Source organism: Cavia porcellus, unplaced genomic scaffold (genome assembly GCF_034190915.1).
Source record: "Cavia porcellus strain 051 isolate PalLab524CR breed Dunkin Hartley unplaced genomic scaffold, mCavPor4.1 scaffold_31, whole genome shotgun sequence".
NCBI classification, from domain to species: Eukaryota; Metazoa; Chordata; class Mammalia; order Rodentia; family Caviidae; genus Cavia; species Cavia porcellus.
The window spans coordinates 23,800,016-23,819,068 of record NW_026947514.1 but is presented as its reverse complement, the minus strand read 5'-3'; the positions used below and the strand labels follow the sequence as shown (position 1 = coordinate 23,819,068).

The 19,053-nt window shown below is 39.1% G+C and overlaps 1 protein-coding gene across 45 annotated transcripts in view; it reads left to right on the top strand.

The window, feature by feature from the left end:
* Nrxn3 (neurexin 3) overlaps window positions 1–19,053 on the top strand; it is a 1,541,537-nt gene that overhangs the window by 500,787 nt on the left and 1,021,697 nt on the right. For all 45 annotated transcript variants that reach the window (XM_063240987.1, XM_063240986.1, XM_063240985.1 and 42 more), the window contains 2 exons: window positions 5,977–6,415; window positions 9,942–10,325. In XM_063240987.1, coding sequence (XP_063097057.1) covers window positions 5,977–6,415; window positions 9,942–10,325 — 823 coding nt within the window. The remainder of the gene's footprint in view (window positions 1–5,976; window positions 6,416–9,941; window positions 10,326–19,053) is intronic.

Sequence of the window (19,053 nt, the reverse complement as noted above, 5' to 3'; positions counted from 1 at the left end):
TTCATTGTTGGAGCTTGGTTAGTGGTACACTGTGCTGGAAAATGATGTTAATGATAATGAATCCTAAATCTGCAAAGCTATGGAGGGGAGAGAGAAAGAGAAGAAAAAAGAAATGGCCACTATTTGAATTATGTATATGTGACATATTGGCACACGAGTGATGTACATAGTGATAGACTACATTATGATTTTATTTTATATATATATATATAAAATTTGGAGGCTTATTAAATCCAAAGTCTGTCATTAATTTCAGCCCTTCCACTTGATCTGACAATCCTTTTAGGGCTTATCCTCAGAAAGAATCTTTCCTTTCTAATGACTCCCTGCCACAGTTTACTGTCTGTTGATTTAGTTCTTGCTTTTTCTTTCTTTTTTGCAGGAAATAACAAAATTGATAATTCTAGCTGCCATATATCAAGTGCTCATTTATTCTTGGCTACCATTATATTAAGGGCCAAGAATAGTGGTAATATCATTTAAAATCCTATAAATTAAGACTTGTTACCTACATTGTATGAAAGACCATGAGACAGGTTAAATGTTTTGCCTTATGGTACATAGTTTGTAAGGATGAATCAAGGCTCAAATCCTAATGAGAGAGATTCCCAAATCTGTGACTGTCACTTGGGGCCAATATCTAATTTAATGAAGATACAAATATTTATTAAGCATCCAATAATTAGGAGTTACTTCATGATTCTAAAAAGCATAATTTCTTGCTCATAAGGTGTTTGATGTCTGTTGAAAAGACCAAATCTTTTTTTAAACAAGCCTGGGTGGTGGAGAGAGACAGAGAGAGAGAGAGAGAGAGAGAGAGAGAGAGAGAGAGAGACAGAGAGAGAGACAGAGAGAGAGAGAGAGAGAGAGAGAGAGAGAGAGAGAGAGAGAGAGAACACCAATGGTTTAGTGGAGAGAGAAATCACATGTCATTGACTGTTTGGGGCACAGAGAGGGAATGGGAGCAGAGATGTAGTATGTGTGATTCTGTGAAGACCTCAGAGTGTGACATAATAATATGATTAGTCCAAAAAGTTTTATCTTAAAAATGCACCAACCTAAAGAGCTAAAGAGAAAAAGCTAATTTCCTCATTATTTATTGTCAGAAAATTAAATGGGTAGGGAATAAATATATCTTTGTCTTTTGGTTGTTGTGAGTAAGTAACTCCATGTATGGATGTAAAATTGAAAAGCTTTACTGGAATTTGTGGTCAAAATCACTTTTCTCAAAAGGCTTGTCAATGGCTTCTCCATTGTTCTATTTTGTCTGCTTACATAATGCAAAGAATGTTCTCCATGCTTCTTACCTTCAAACATCCTCCAGTGACCTGGAACAGCACAGCAGTGTCCAGTGGCTTAGTCATATACCTATGATTTGGTCTTAAAAGTTGATCTGATGGTTTTACTGAAATCATCATATATGTAAACCCACAAAAAATTAAAGGTGTTTTAAAAACAAGAGACAATAAAGGCCAGGCAACAAACCTCCTGTTTCTTTACAGGAAGGAAATCATGGCAAGAGGCTGCTGTAGGGCACATGTCTATATTACCCCATGCCTTCAGTTCTTTGTCACAATGCAGAGGGATGTGCCATTTATAACAGAACATCAAGATAGACCTTATCAGGAAGTTAAGCACAGAGGGATCTGGGATAAAATGGAAGAGGGAAAGAGGAAAATTCTTCTGTGAGTGGGGACTCTCTAACCTTCAGATTCATTCACAGAGACCTGGCTTATAACTCAGGTACCACAGAAGAGTTTAATGTAACAAGTGGAAAACAAGGGAAATTAAGACAAATACTTTGTACCTTACTGTCAGCTTCATCATTTTGAGGCAAGGTAAGGATTCTAATTTATCAAGTAGTGGGAATCAGTGAGGACCAGACTGCCCAGGGAAGCTCTGAAATAGGTCTCAGTGTAGGTCTGGCAGATGTATCATTTAAATAATTTGGAGAGGTGACGAAGGCACTACAGGCTAAGAAAGATGATTAACCGAGATGCAGAAGCACCAGCACCTAAGCTCAGACAGAGGTCCAAGCTGACTCGTGGTGGGCAGATACCAGTGCATCAGAGAGAGATCCTGTTAAGTGTTTGCATGTGAAGCTGGAGTTTGGTGTGGTTTTTGTACATGACTAAGGGGTTTCTGCTTTATGTATAGGCATGGACTACTGGAGGGTCTAGCATTGCCATCCAGAATTATCTGGCCCTACTGCAGTGAAAGAGACAGATGGCCCCTAATCAGCCATGTGATTTGCAAATAGACAAATACCTATCTCTGAGCTTCATGTCTGTGAAGCAGGGCTGCTGTCACCTATTTCACAAACTCATTGTGGATCAGATACGTTAGTGTTTAAAGAGCCCAACTCACAGTCTGTCCATTGATCATAACAATTTTCTTTATATTCTTCCACCACTCAGAGCTTGCCTTTACTCCTGGTTGCTCTTTTGCATTTCCATATCAAGTACTCTGGAGCAACACAACTGCATTTGTTCAGAGACTTTATCTTAGCTCTGAGGCTCTCAGCTGTTTCACTGTCTGGTTTTGTAAGCATGATGTACAAGTCCAAACAGCAATCTTTACCAACCCATGTGTGGGTAGTAAGACCGACCCATCACTCTGTGATTATGCTTCTGTACCTTCCAGTTTGTGTGATGTTTTCCCTCGTGGGGAACCATTTGTGCATTGTCTTTAATTGTTCCTTGTTGGGACAACTTGTCATCCAAGGTTACTTTCTGTCCCTTGATGCTACATCTCTTTCTAGTTCAGTTAGTTAGGGACATTCACTTAGTTGAGATCTGATTTTACCAAGGAAACTCACTGCACGAGATGCTAATTCAGCCTGAGAGGGGACTCATGGGGTGCCCTGCCCCTATGCCATGGCTCTGAAGTGCCAGCATACATCTGCATGGCCTTGGCTGTGGCTTTTCACAGAGTGGTGAGAAGGTCATGACAGTGGGGATGTCAGCAGTGAAACTTCTCAGCTGACAACCGCTTGATGACAAGATGCTCATGCCCTGTCCCTTTCTTGTTGGTAGGAGATGCTCTGGAAACCTAGTTTTAGGGCTTTCTGTTTCCAGCATAACCCAGCACTGCTGAAGAGGAGGACTTACTATTATTTTTCCTGGGTTTGCGTGCCAGACTATAATATTCTGTGATTTAGCATGCATGACATCTCATTTGTTCATAAAAACAGCCCTGAGAGGACAAAGGGGCCAGCTCACAATACTGGTCTTAAGGTTCCCACTTAGGAATGAACAAAATGGGACTCAGAAATGTTCACCAGCTGTCAGTGAGAAAGACATTCACTTTTTTCACCATAGGGGAAATTCCAAATAAATAGATAATAATGACAGGACTCGAAAGCTCACTTTCCAAGGAGCTTTGAGAGGAGTATAATTATCTTTGCCTAGCCACTCTCCGGTCTGTCTCCCCAGAATTCTGTGTGCTAATCCCGTCCACAGTAGAACTGTCTTTATGTTCTTTAGAAGGCTCTTTCATTTTCTCTTTCTGTACTCACTTCTCACAGGAATGGATGCATGTGCTGTTTTTCCGTGTATTGTTCGATGAAGCCAACCCTCCGTCCTTATGAGAAGAGCTATTATTATCAAGTAATAATTAACCTCTCCAGGGAGCTTTGGTCATAGGCATTTCACCCACATGCAGAAAGAGTATGTTTGGTTTTGGCACAGAGATCTTATGTGCTGAAGCATAATAGTGGGTTAGAAAGGAGATGTTGCCTGTCATTCATCTTCCATTGTTTTTTTTTTTTTTTTTTCTAGTTTGCTCACTTGTGTAACTGTGTAAGGGTCCTATGGGATTTCCCTTTACACATGGTCAGTCCAATAGAGCTAAAGTAAGAAATTCAACTTCTGAATTGGGAAGCTGAGCATGCATGACATTCCACAGTGTTAACACTGAACTTCACGGGTGGTGCTGGTTGGCTTAATTCCAAGTGTCCAGATTTGCTTGGCCACTTACCAGCTCTGAGCCTGAGGGCTGGCTCCCTAAGTATTCTCTATGTCTTTTTTTGCATCTGTAAAATAAGGGAATGATTATAGGCACCCCAAATGGGTGTTGTCAGAACTAATAGGATGTTATATGAGAAATCTTGACCATAGTGCCTGGTGGTAGGTGCTCAATGGATGTTAGGATCATTACTATTCTCAGTTGTGTTGACTATGGTTGGGGCCACAGTCAAGGTTACATAACAGGTGAGATATTTTCAGAGCTTTGTCATAGTTATATATCACTCTTGTAATATGTATTAAAGAGCGAAGAGTTTGGCTTGATTCTCTCATGGCAATGGAGACAGAGAAGAAAAATAGCATGTTAGCTGTTAAATGATATGCACTAAAATGATCCATCCAATTAATTTTCACAAAAATGGATTGTGACACTCATCATGGCACCTTGTTACTGGAAGGTGATACTACTGTACAGCATTCTTAGGGCTGTGGAAACAATGAGACAAGATCAACAACAAACACAACACCACTACCTAACAAGCTAGGACTCTGTGTCTTTGCTATGTGTCATTTCTAAGTGCTTTACATTAACCATTTTAGTCTTACAAAATTGTTTGCTCCCATACGTTCTTATTTTCCGAGGAGGAAAAGAACCCAGAGAAGTTACTTGGCCAAAGTTTCACAACTTGAAAGTGGAAGGTGCAAGATTTAGACCTAAAGCCAGGTCTGAACTTCACATTTGAATAAGTTAGTGTAGCAGAACTAGCTAAGTGGTTGTACGCTCAACACTCACATTTTAGTCTCTTTCTCTTCCCCTACTTATAATAGATGGATGTCACATCATTAAAACATCAGAGAAGAAAACCACCCCAGGACACTACAGCAAAATTCAGTTTTAGTAAGAATAAAATTGATTTGAAATTCTAATTTTAGGGAACCAGCTTAATCTCTGTTTTTATATGACTACAGAGATTTGGAAAGTCATAGTGGATTTTTTAAACTGGCATTTTATCTGCCTCTCTATGTGGGACCGCAAGCATGGCCGTACACTGTGGCGCTGTACCCTGGATAGGTCATGGAGACAGAATCCTTGCTGCTTATAGGGCTGCCTGGTAGCTGGCATGGTATTTGCTTGACTTCTGACTCTCATTTAAGTAAATGTTCCCAACTGAATGAACCAAGGTCTCAGGTATCTCATTCTACTACTATATTAACTACACTTTCAATGTGCATAAACCACAAGTCCTTTTCACCAACTCATGACTCTCATTTTTTAAAAGAAATACATATACATATGTGATTTTTAAAGCCAAACAATACAAGAGAATAGATGAAAAGTAAGCCTTATTTTCAACCTTTCCATATGAATCCCACAAATCTACTCTGTAGTGATGTTAAAATTCCTCATGCTTCTTTGCAAAGTTATTTTATGCTGATATGAACTTGTATACTTATAACATTCCCCATCTCCTCCCCCGCCCCACAACTTCTACACGAAGATAATGTAATGCAATTTCTAATCCTGTTACTTGCTAGCTTTACTTAACAATTTGACTTGTGGGACTTCCATGTCAAAGCCAAGAAGTAATACTTTATTTTTAAAGGCCACATAATATTCTATCATAAAGATGTGTCATACGTTAGTTATGATCATTTGGGTTATTTCTGTTGTTGTAATAAGAACTCTTTTTACATGGAAGCATAGGCTTCTATACAATGCAGTGTGTCTTGATTTTAACGTTAAGTTCATGTTGTGCAACTTTCTGACAACTCAAGAAATTGCCTAGAAAGAGAAAGACAGGGGGAGGTAATGGCAGCACACTTATTCAGAGCTGATGAATAAGCTCTTCAGATGCCTTTGCGAGTGCTGTGTCTCATGTTTCTCATGTTGTTTCAGACTATTATGCCCTGAAGTCTCTTCTTGAACTTTTTTGCTGGGTATACAGTGAGTGACGGATGGCTACTGTTTGTAAGATTAATTCATGTGACACTTCTGTTTCACTTTTGGCAGGTTGTTTATAAGAATAATGACATTCGTCTGGAGCTGTCTCGCTTGGCTCGAATTGGGGACACCAAGATGAAAATCTACGGTGAAGTTGTGTTCAAGTGTGAGAATGTGGCCACACTGGACCCCATCAACTTTGAGACCCCAGAGGCTTACATCAGCTTGCCCAAGTGGAACACGAAACGTATGGGCTCTATCTCCTTTGACTTCCGCACCACTGAGCCCAACGGCCTGATCCTCTTCACTCACGGAAAGCCCCAAGAGAGGAAAGATGCTCGGAGCCAAAAGAACACAAAAGTTGATTTCTTTGCTGTGGAACTTCTTGATGGCAATCTATACTTGCTGCTTGACATGGGTTCGGGCACCATCAAAGTGAAAGCCACTCAGAAGAAGGCTAATGATGGGGAATGGTACCATGTGGACATTCAGCGAGATGGCAGATCAGGTAAGAAGAGGCAGGAGATGTGACTGAGATTAGAGGAAGATATAGTTTTGCACTGGTATTCTTGTTGGTTTTTTGGCTGTTCTGTTTATTAGTTGTTGCATGATTGCATGTCTAGATAAAACACTTCTCTCTTGGGTAGCTTGTACTCTCCTGCTCATCTTCCCTGCCACTCACTGAACAATCATCTTCGGGACACTTCTAAGACTCTGAGCTAAGGATGATTTTACAACTAGTATTTCAACTTCCAAACTGACAGCTCTGTCACTAATAAGAAAACCCCCCTTCTTCTTCTCATCATTGCAGAAACCAATTGCAACATCACAGATGCTGTTATTATTATTATTCTGTTTGATAAGCTTCACTGTGTAAGAGTTCATGCAAAGATATACCCTTAAATAACTGACAAGAGTCATGTTGCAGGGACAAATTATGACAACAAAGGAAAAGGCAAATTGATTTTTCCTGAAGTCATGTTCAATTTAAAGCCTTCCTCTGGTGTGAGAGCCTATATTTCACTCTTGGCTCAGACCTCACTGACTCTGTCTTCCTCTTCATAACCTTTTCTATTTGGTTTAAATGACTTTGCGTGTTTTCTATAGCTGCAGATCAAACAAGCTAGCCCCAGGCAGTACATACCCACTCTGGAATGGTAGTAGAGTGTGTGTGTGTGTGTGTGTGTGTGTGTGTGTGTGTGTATGGTGATGCTGGGGCATAAATAGAGAGTCTGGGGCTTCTGAATGCCTAAACATCTGCCCAACCCTGTGGCAATGTAGGTCACATTCTCTGCTGCCAGCAAGGTTGTTTCCCAAGAAGTGGTAATGTGAACATTTGCATTTGGGCTCATTTTCTATTCCTCATTTAGGTGGTATACACTCAAGAAGGGCCTTAGGTACATGTACTATTTTGCATACATTTATTCTGCTCCTGAACATAAAAAAAGGCTTCATTTGGATATTTTTTCCTAGTTGCATTTGGCCAGTGATAGAAAGCTATAGGTCCCCAGAAGGCTGAAGCAGACATGGCTGAGCTTTGCTGGGATGGCTTTCCTGCATAATTCCAGAGCTGGAGTATGACAGACATGGGCAACACTGCCCTTAGCAAGAGCTGAATGGATTCTGTGCAGGCGCAGATTGTAGCCCTGGATATTTTATTGCTCAGTAGGAATCCCTATTGATTGTCTGAAATTTGATCAGAACCAAGAGGCTTCAAATTAAATGTGCTTGTTGAGTAAGAATGAACAGTTTGGGCTTTTTAAAGAGAAAAACATACAAAAAATTAATTTCTCTGGAGGCTAAATCAATCTCCTACCCCCACTGCAGTCTCCTTTTCCTTCCTTCTTTGCCTCTAAGTTGTTATTCAGGGACTGAGCTAGACAGCTGTCTCAGAATTATAGAAACAAACAAACAAACAAACACAAAAAAGACACTATTGTTGGTTAAGGCCATGTGTTGGGTCATGTTAAAGAGTTTTCTGTCTTAATCTAGAGTTTGACACAGCTTAATATTTATTGATCTGTGTCACACATAGGCTAGAATACATGAAATTGCCATATGTTTATTCCTGTTTATTCCCAACAATTATCGTTTTTTCTACTAGAGTAGCTATTTTGTTTAGTTTTGCTAGAATTATCAATGGGCCCATATTTGATAAATATGTTTGCATTTCAGAAGCCTGAAATTTCATACCTGCAAGCTATAACACTGGGTTTAAAGTACTGATGAGGTTGATCAAAGCCTATATAAATCTATTGTGTAAACAAATAATCATCCCAGGAAAACAGTATAACTTAGCATTTTAATATGATCCATTAAACTTCATTTTTTTAATGAGGCAAGATGCTGATATGTTGTTTTTCATTATAAACTCATGGAAATATGGATTTTTATAAAAATGAGTGTAGCATATCTAAATGTGGCATATTTTTCCTGATCATCCTGAAGGATAATGTGACTAAGAAATGATCCAGAAATTTTTAAAATCTTGCCTCAATTAGGAGAGCAAGTCTGAAAAACAATAAATACAAGCAAAAGAATATTGGTCATGCACTCATAGGACAGACCTTAGGATGTATTTAAAGATCTACTAGTATTGATTTAAAACTCCTAGATGTAAATGTCCCTTCCCATTAGTTAGGGATCACTTTATCTCTGTGGGGAGTAAAGAAGGGAAACTGTGCAAGAGAAGAGGTTACTAAGCACAGATCTCAACTTCTTCATTTGTATGAGAGAATAAAACTCCTAACTCTCAAGATTGTTTCAAGGATTGAATTTTAAAGAGACATAAATGGGCCGGGTTGGAGCTAGGTGGTAGAGTGCATGCTTACGTGTGAGGCCCACTTGGGACCATCCTTGCACCAAAACCAAGTAAGCAAGTAAGTACATAAGTATATATGCAAGAGCATCTGGCAGCCAAGACATTATTATTGTTGTGATGGATCCTGAAGCAATGAGAAACAAAAATGCAAAGCACATTTCTCTTTGAGAAAACTTCTAAGGGACAACTGGGGAAACTGAGTATCAGCTAGCACTGTCCCAGCCCAGATGTCTCTCAGTGTCCTTCTTTGTTCCTTTCTCACTCTGATTTTGTAATTTAGAGCATATTTTCAGTCTTGATCTCCTTCGATCTTTTAGCCCTTATGCTTATATCCTCTTACTGAGGGGACTGAGGCTGAGTGGGAGTGAAGGCTGACTGATGGATGACACACACAGCCTTGTTACTTTACTGCTCCTAAAGCACTTTAAGAATAATAAATACTTTAAAAAATTTTCTGGCAGTATATTTTTATATTATCCAGTAGGTGCTACGCTCTTTGCTCAGCACCTCTGTCCTCTGGATGGTGCAAGGCTGGATCCTTTTCAAAATTCCAGTCTCAGCTTAACTGTCCCTCATCTAGAGAGGCCTCCAATGACTACACACTCTTAAAAAATTAATTCTATTGGTACACTTTTGATACTCATAGTGATGACTTTCATCACAAGGACTCTGTACCTCTACAGATTATATCGTGATTTTTTCCTCATTCTCCTCCTCTCCCATCAACCCTTTTTCCCCTCCTTATTTACAAAAGATTTTTTCCATTAAAAATGTTTATACTCTTTAAAAATAAATTTATGGGTACTGTTGGTATACACAATGATTACATTCACTATAGGGAGTTTGCACACTATTCATTGGCTGCTCCTGAGCCACCCATCTTGCTCTCTTCCTGGCACCTGCTAGTTTCTCTTATTTACTGAACTTTGTAGTTGTTTGTTTGTTTTGCTGCTCTGTAACAGCAGCTCAATAAGAGGAATGATGGATATGCCTGGCAAACTCATCTCTCTGTCTAGAGCTATAGAAGATATACATGTATTAAATGAACAAAAAAAAACACATTGCAGTTAAAATGTATCAATGGTGAGGTGCAAAATATCCCCTGGCAGGGCTCTTAGCTAAGCTCCACCTGCAGGTTTTCAGAACATGGAGGGATAGTCAGGAGAGCCAGGTGCACCCTTAACTCACACTGCTGCATCCTTCTCCACCCCAGGTACCATATCAGTGAACAGCAGGCGCACGCCCTTCACCGCCAGCGGGGAAAGTGAGATCCTGGACCTGGAAGGGGACATGTACCTGGGCGGGCTGCCTGAGAACCGCGCGGGCCTCATCCTCCCCACCGAGCTCTGGACCGCCATGCTTAACTATGGCTACGTGGGCTGCATCCGCGACCTGTTCATTGACGGCCGAAGCAAGAACATTCGGCAGCTGGCCGAGATGCAGAATGCAGCGGGCGTCAAGTCCTCCTGTTCCCGCATGAGCGCCAAGCAGTGTGACAGCTACCCGTGCAAGAACAACGCCTTGTGCAAGGATGGCTGGAACCGCTTCATCTGTGACTGCACCGGCACCGGGTACTGGGGCCGAACCTGCGAGAGGGGTAAGTCCGCCGGGGCACCCCTGTTCCTCCTTGGCTGTATCTGTGCTCTTCTTCCTCCAAAAAGGACTCCTTGGATTCACTGATTTCCAGAAAGTGCCCTTCCCTATGCCTGATGCTTGGATTTGTTTGGTTGGGTTTGGGTGGCTGTCAGGGAATAAACTCTCACATGATCATAATACACTTTGATTAAGCACATTCTATTTAGAAAGGGTGACTAACCTCTTGGGGGATTCCAAGAGGGATTACCAATGAGCTGTTTCACTTATTCATTTAACGTGTGCTTCTATAGCCTTTTCTAAAAGCTTGGGTTTGGATCCAGAAAGCAAATATTGAACAAGACTTCTCTATCCCTGTCTTTATGGAGTTTGCAGGCCTAGTGGAATCCAATAAAAACTGATACTTTGTAAGAGGCTGGGTAATGAATGGCTTACAGACAAGAATTCTGGGGCCAAATGGGCGGGGTGGGGTGGGCAATTTGACCCTCATCAAGTCATGTGAATTTCAAGCCAAGTCAATGTTTCTGAGGCACAATTTCCTCGTTTGAAAAACAAAAGTAGTCAGACACCTATCTCAGCAGATCATGATGACTACCTGGTTTAATAGGTTCCTGAAACTGAGTGAGGCTTAGCCTGCATTAGTGAGTATTGTAAATGGTTATTATCAGCATCATTTAAAATAGAGAAGTAGCCTTCCAAAGAAGGCTAAGGTATTATAAAGGTTCAAGGTTTCTACAAAGAATATCTAAATTAAGACTAGAACTGGTAGCAGGAGTTAGCTTGGCAAAAAATTTTAAGGAATGCATGGGTCAATAGAAAGACCGCATGTGCTAAGGAACAGAGGTGAGAGACCATGGCAAGGTGGAGGAACTGGCCAAAGTCCACAGTGGACTGGATGTTTTGTTTTTTTCGGACAAAGTCTCTAATGGAATAGAGAGGGGGTGATATGAAGGTGACAAAAGAGATAGGGGTAACATTTTAGAACAGGCCAGAAAGTGTGTTGGAAGGGAATCCATTTTCAGTCACAATTTCCCCATCCTGTATTGAATTTACAGTTCAGGCCAAGAAGAGAGGTAAAAGTTAGCAAGGAAACAAAATCAAAGCAAGGATATCCAGACTGTGAGCCATACCTCACTGGCAGTTTGGGATAATTTTTTATATACCAATAATACAAAATTAAGTCATCTATCAAAAGGTTCTAAGCTTCTATTTTAGATGAAAGGATAGTTTATATAGTTAGCAAGTATTTGCTGAAGAACTACCTCTGAACTTTGGGATATCATATCTGTAATACATATCGTTCCTTCCATAAAGGAGCATATTTATTAGGCTGAGGTGCTGCAACATCTGCATGTGAAGAAGTCAATCAGTGATGCGAGGCAGCAGGGTAGGAGCTGCTAGGGCTAGAGTGGGAAGGCTAGCCTGAGACCAGAAGAATGCCTTGAGGGTGGACCTGCAGGGTCACATTGCTAAGGAACATCAGTGGCCAGAAGTCTAGTGAGGAGCAGTTCTTAGACAAGGCCTGGCGCTGGTGTTGGGTTACCAGTGAGAAGGTGTTTTAAAGCATGGTTTTATGGGGTCAACAGTGTTATAGCTAAGGCGCATTTCAAGATAACTGAATACCAAGAAAAGACATGGGGTATTAGAGTGAAGGAGAAAGAGAGGAGGAGAATTCCTATATCTTACAGATTTTAAATGCAGATTCACTAAATTTTCACAGCACACCAGTCAGTACATGAACTAGGATGAGGAGGCATCCACCTGGATAAAAAATAGGCCACATGAGGCTAATAAGTCTGTCAAGTGCCTGGATTCTTTCCAAATCTCTTTCCTGGGTAATCTACCTTGGTGCTGGCATGGGACAATAGAAAGGTCATTTGCCCTCTGAGATGCAGGAGACCGTTTTGACGTAAACCATGGTATTGTGGATCTTCTACTGTCTGTGACAGTAGTATAAGAACCAAAGGCCACCTCACATTTTTATGGTCTCCTCTAGCTCAGAGTCCTTGTGGTTGTTGGACAAGTGACTGTAGTGACTGTGTAAGGTGTCTGTGAGCTCATCTATTCCAAAAGCAAATCAATGGGAGCTTGTCCAAAATTTGCCAAATACAGTGAAAGTCATCACAGCTTTTACGTTGTCACTTCTGACTAGTCATTAAAAGGCAGCTGATTGGGGATATATGAGGGACAATTATTCTTGGTACAGTGCAGCCAAGAGTCATCCATTCTGGCCAGATGAGAATGAGCTTCACAAAACTAAGATATTTGATCTATACAGCGCCCAAATCCAGACTGTTCAACTGATTGTTTTGTTCCCCCACTAATTATTTTTTGCCCCTGTATTGTTCTTGACACCATGTCTGGAATGAGTCAGTGGAGTATAAAAATGATGGGTCTCCGCTCTGCTAGCAAAGAAAATGGAACTTTTCAATGACATTGTTTCTCCTCTGTTGATACTGATTCCTCCATGAAGACTCTTTGAGTATCTTTTCTTCAGTTTTCATGTTGGCCATAAACATTTATAAGCCCTTTATGTTTCAGGCACTAAATTCAATGCTAGAAATTTAAAACCATAAACAAATGTAACACAGACCCTACTTTTGATCCAGGGCTATGTGATCTTCCTGGGGTGGGGTGGGAAATATTGAACGTGTTGGTAGGTGTTATGGTGGCCTATAGGGCAAACAGCAAGAGGATCACTTTTATATGCAGGACTGATGGTGAGAGAAGGGGATCCAAGTTGTCTTGAATCCTGTTTCTAACAAAAACTATGATCTATTTCTACCTCTGCTCTTTAATATCCATTACAGCATTTTTGAAGGGTAGTAAGGGAAAAGTGTTTAGTATCCTTTTTATTCAGAAATATGATCCTCTTTGGATGAAGGAATGCTTTATCATCTACCCTAACATTAACCTGATCTCTCTACTTTCCATTCTTTGTGTAAACTGTTCATAGAATATTTAAATTTAAGTGTAGAGCTGACATTTTGTACTAAATGTGATTATCCTAAGAAAATTTTGGAAACCATATGCCTCTCCTGCGCTGAACTCTGTCCTAGAATGAGGCTTCTCTAGAAGGTGAATTTCTTGCTCCCATTGGTCCCACAGAAGATATAGTAGCTTTAGTAAGATTCAGTACATATAAAATGGAGAAAGCACGAATAGAGTGCTAAAAACTGGAATTCAGAACCGAATATGACTCAGGTCACACACATAAACCCACATGATGAAATGTGCCCAAGACCCAAATAAAAATGCTACTATGAGGGAGAAGTCTCAGGCAAAGGATTTCAACAAATGTAAGATAATAAAGCAAGGGAACTAGGGAATATATAAGTATTTGGGATGAGGTTTAATTTGCATGGTTATCTTTCCTTTACAATAAAATTGGATGGCTTTTACTCCTACCCAAGTAAGAGTGCTTCTTTTACCTATGAGAATGAGAAACTCTAAATCTTGACACCTTGAAATTGACTTGAGACTGCATTTAAATTTTCTTCACCATAATGTGGTAGTGTTCTAAGACGACATAAATGTCTTTACCAGTCCTGATTGATTAATTCTAGCCACTTTTGTGTCCTGTTCATGGTGATGTGGGGGATATCCTGTCATGTACAGTGACTGGTTGTTAGTATAGAGTGAAAGGCACATAGTGAGAAAAATATTCTATTATTGAGGTGCATCTTAATCTCTTAAGGCAAGTATTCATGCAAGGCCAGGCAGTCTCCAAGAAGTCAGATAAAAGGCCAACTTGTCAAATTCTTTGGATATAGGTGAGAAGTCTAAACTCTTGTGCAGTGCATTTTTAGAAAAATTTAGGTCATTTTCCAGAAAAAAATGTGGTTTAAATTTTATTGTTTTAATTCGTATTCTCCTATAAATTCAAATCATTTCCTGTCTTAGAACTGGGAATCCAGAAAATTACCATTATTGGGGACCACAGCAAAGAATCTAGACGTTAGATCACTGTGGTCTCCTTAGGGATTTAACTTTTAGGAGCCAGAAAAAAGTACATTAAAATAATTGCATACGTATTAAGCAATATTTCAAAGCACAGGAAAGTTACAAGTGTTAGGGGGAAAAACCACCCAGTGTTCAAACACAGCTGCTAGCCATTGATGCTGCCCTGATAATTCTTTCCCTGAATGCATAGGATTTAGTTTCTTATATACAGTTATAACCATGCTACAGTTAAAAATTGTGTGTCCAGCTAACCCCACTTAATATTATATTGCAATCTGTAATTTTTCTTCCTTGGTCTTACCTGTTGCTTGTGTACATACACATACATATGTTTATGATATAGAGTACCTATTATGTAATGTACCGACTTATAGCCATTATAGAACATGCAATGTATACATATAAATGTTATATAGGTAACATTATACACTTTTATTTAATATATAGAGTATGCAATATATATTATGATATACATTTTATCTCTACCCATTCACAATCTTACCAAAATATTCCTTTAGTCTTCTTCCATAGTTGAGTCAAAATAGGTACCCTGAAATGTAGGCCACATTATGTTATAGACTCGAAGCCAAATGAAAACCTTCACACCTTTCCATCCTGTCTGTTCTTGTGAACTTCTCCAGGTTGCTCAAAGACAGTGTTTCCTGGGATCGTGGAACCTGAATGTATTTGAGAACATTACTTACAGAACCAAGAAAATACGATAGGGCAAATTGGCTGTTCTCCCAGGTAGCTAGAGCCCATTTTTCTGATGTGTACACCAGTTGAAAACCAGAAATACAGATACTTTGATCTCTATTGTATCAACAGAAAAGGTGTGCAGGCAGTAGCTGTTCCCCCTCTCTGATTAAAGGCTCTTTTTTTAAGCGAATCTCACCTATTGCAGTTGTCTTCTGGGGTACCCAGCAGCACAGTATGCCTGGGAAGGGTGAGATCTATGCTGAGTGAAGCTGGATGGTTATTTTGATGCTACACAGATGCCACACTTGAAATTATGACACTGGAAAATATTAGTGTCAGCAGATACCATTGATGTTAGTTGTATCTAACCTTTATTTTAATTAGGTAAGGAATTAGAAAGCCTGAGAAGTTAGTATCACTTTAACTTGGGATAGCTATAGAATGATTGAAATTTATGAGCTTTGACATCTAATCTTTTTCACTTCTTATTATATTAAGCACCTTTCCTTCCCATATATATATATATATATATATTAGATTCTAAGATAATTGAAGAAAAAACTGTGCATGTCTGTTTCTGCACAGTATTTAACATTCCTCTATATACATACTCACACTATGTGCTTCTTAAATGTTGTTCTCTCTGTGTTCTCTTTGTGTCTCCTCTCTGTTTTCATACCCACCTTGGTATCATTATCACAGTTCATCTTGGGATCTCTAGCCTAGGACTCTGCTTGGTATTCCAGATTTCTATATCCTCATTTGTCTACTTGATATCTTTGTATATCGAAAGGTATCTTAATCATCAGTGAAAAACAAATCTTGGGTTTATCTTTCTTGTGCCAAACTTATTTTTTACTTTTAGTTTTTCTCATTTCAGTAAATGGCATCACCAGTGCCCTTGGACATTTTCTTTGATTTTTCTCTTACAATATTCAATTTGTGTCACCCAGCGTAACTCCATCTTGATTCTGTTTATTTCTTACTTAGTATCATCAACATAGATGAAACCACACTGTTTTCTTATTTGGATATTTAGAAAGTAGGCAATACACCCACAAAGAACTCAAATTTGTTTTTTGTCTTTGTTAGACTGTTAAAGGAGTATAAAATTTCTGCCTACTTAACATATTTTTACCTTAAGTCAGTTTATTTTCTGTAGGTTTTGTATCTAAAGAACTATGGGAAATGAAACTATGATGCTCCTTTGGAATTCCACCATTGACACAAGGATTTTATTAACAGGTCTGTAACTCAGGTTGGAGAGGACTCCAGTTTGTACAGCATGTGTTTCTTACCTTCCATAGTCCAGCACAGAGGAGAGATAGACACATAACCTTCAAACCGTACTGTCATTTGCCAAGGACAGTGATTTAAAGAATAATCAGAGAAGAAACAGAAGAAATAACTACTAGAAAATGAGATGTGAGCAACATGGCATACCGCTTTGTAACCTTTCTGGATCCACTGGGTTCTGCTTAGTCTAACTGATTGGTATAGGAATAAAACTTCTAGACTACAAGGGCAAATATAATAATATAGGTTGTAATGTCACTGACTTATGATTGTTCTTCAGTCCCCCAGAGATCTCTAAAAATCTTTATTGAGATGCATGACCTTGAGATCATTATTTTGATTCTCTGGCCTCTGTTCTGAAAGAATAAAATGAAGCAATTGAGTTTCATGCTCTCTCAGGGCCTTTCAACTCTGAAACTCTTAGATTCTCAAATGTCATCAGCTTGGCAGTCTTCACTTTTCCCAAGTAAAGGGATAAAGGTGACAGAAGGGCAAAATAGGAATGAGAGTTCTTCTTTCTTGCAATCTGTAGAACTGTCTGGATCAGGACACTGGGTTTAGTTATCTCAGCGGTATAATGAACTATTCCCCTCTTTGATTCATATGCCTAAGGAAATGAACACTTTGGTACACTAAGTAATTTTCAGACCTATAGTGCAAAAGATTTAATTGATGGACTAATGGGTACAACCTTTGATTTCTTCAGAGCCTTACATGCTTTCTATTTTTAGCCCATTGTTTACCCCTTCTGATGAATAATAACTTGTATTTGAAGACAAGGCTTCCCAAGAAATATACACTTCATGGACATCAATTGTACAATCTCTAATTTTTCTTATCTGTTATTACTTTAATCATACAAATGTATCTGTAGTGACAACCACAGTGGTAGGTTTTAACCTCTTACCGTTTCCCAAGTTATGCAAGTTTCCCTTTCCACAGCCCTAATATTATATGATCCCAGGAAAATGTGCTGCAGTACATGAGTTGTTCCAAGAGTTTTTCTACCCAGTCAGGGTTTTAAATACTGCAGTCATAACTTCCTCTATTACTCCAAGAATAGAAAAGCATGTTCTAGTTACTCTAGAATCTTTAAGCTTTAAGGGTTTCGGGATTACAGACTGGAGACTTAGGAGATGTTTGAAAGATCTACCCCTGTGCCTGCATTCAGCCTGAGAATGGGGTCACCAGTTTGGTGCAAGGCATGACCATTTTTTATGAACCAGGTATGTCTGCTACCAGTTATGGTGCTATCAAATGCAGGACACGTTGCCCATTTACATAACTGCTCAATACCTTTATGACTGTCTTTGCTAGAAGCAGCTTAACTACCAGCAAACATCTGCCCATTAAAATAATAAATTTAAAAATTTAAAATTTAAAATTAAAAATGCAATAAATTGAGAGCTGCTAATTTATGAGAAACCAATGCTTTGAAATGCAACACAAGGGGATCTTTGCAGGCTCTTGTAGTATCTCTGTCTTTGTTTTGTTTTGTTTGTTTTTTCACAGCTAAATAAATCTTCCTTTGCCCCAGTTTGGATTAAGAGACCAAGAAAGTTAGAAAATCTAGTATTTGTTGCAAGAACTTATGCACATATTTTGTGTTAGTTTCTTAAAATACACTGGGGTATTTCACCTTCACATCCACTCTATAGGCTGCATTTTATTATCCTCTCTTTCTAAATGAAGAAATTAAGGGTTCAATTAGTTTCAAAGTACTGACTGTTATATACCTGGAATTGTGTTGAGTACTCAGGATACAAAGGCATTCTAATGTCCAACGAAGGTGTGGCATAGGATGCCGGGAGAAAATGTGGAAAGAATCAGATTGAGTGAGATCATAACAGCTGTAAGAGACCTTTTTTATTTTTTAAAGAGAATAAAAGCACATAAAAGTTAAAAATAATCAAAGGAAAAACCCAACAAAAGCCAAATGACAACAACAACAACAGAAGAGCACTAGTGATACAGGATTTCAAAACAAGATGATGGAAATTTAACGATGGTTGTTATATGGTGTTATCCTCAAAATAGTTGCTCAGGTTGGCAGAAACAGGCATGCAAAACTCATCAAACAATGCTGTTTCCCTTTGAGCAGTTTTTTTCCCTTTCATTGTATCTATTGTAACTTTTGGATCTTACTTACTTTCAGTTTCTTACACCAACGACACAATATGGTGTTCACTCATGGAAGTCTGATTTATTTCACTTATGAGTATAGTCTGTAGTACATCCATTTACCTATAAAAGTATCTAGTTTATCCTTCTTTATAGCTGAGTAGTAGTCCATGATATAAAAATACTACTGCTTTTTAAAAAGCGATTCCTCAGTGGATGGGCTTTTGGGTTGTTTCCAAAATCTGGATATTACAAATAGTGCAGCTATAAACAGGGAGCACATATATCATTGTGGTGTGATATTTTCAGTTCTTCTGGGAAAATACCCAGAAGAGGAATAGCTGGATCTAATCTTAGTCTTTTGAGGAATCTCCACACTAATTTCCACAGTGGTTTTATCAGTTTGCCTTCCTACCAAGAATGTAGAAGGATCTTACTTTCGGTTTCTTACACCAATGAGACAATATGGTGTTCACTCATGGAAGTCTGATTTATTTCACTTATGAGTATAGTCTGTAGTACATCCATTTACCTATAAAAGTATCTAGTTTATCCTTATTTATAGCTGAGTAGTAGTCCATGATATAAAAATACTACTCCTTTTTAAAAAATCTATTCCTCAGTGGATGGGCTTTTTTCCCTGCGGCCCCTCC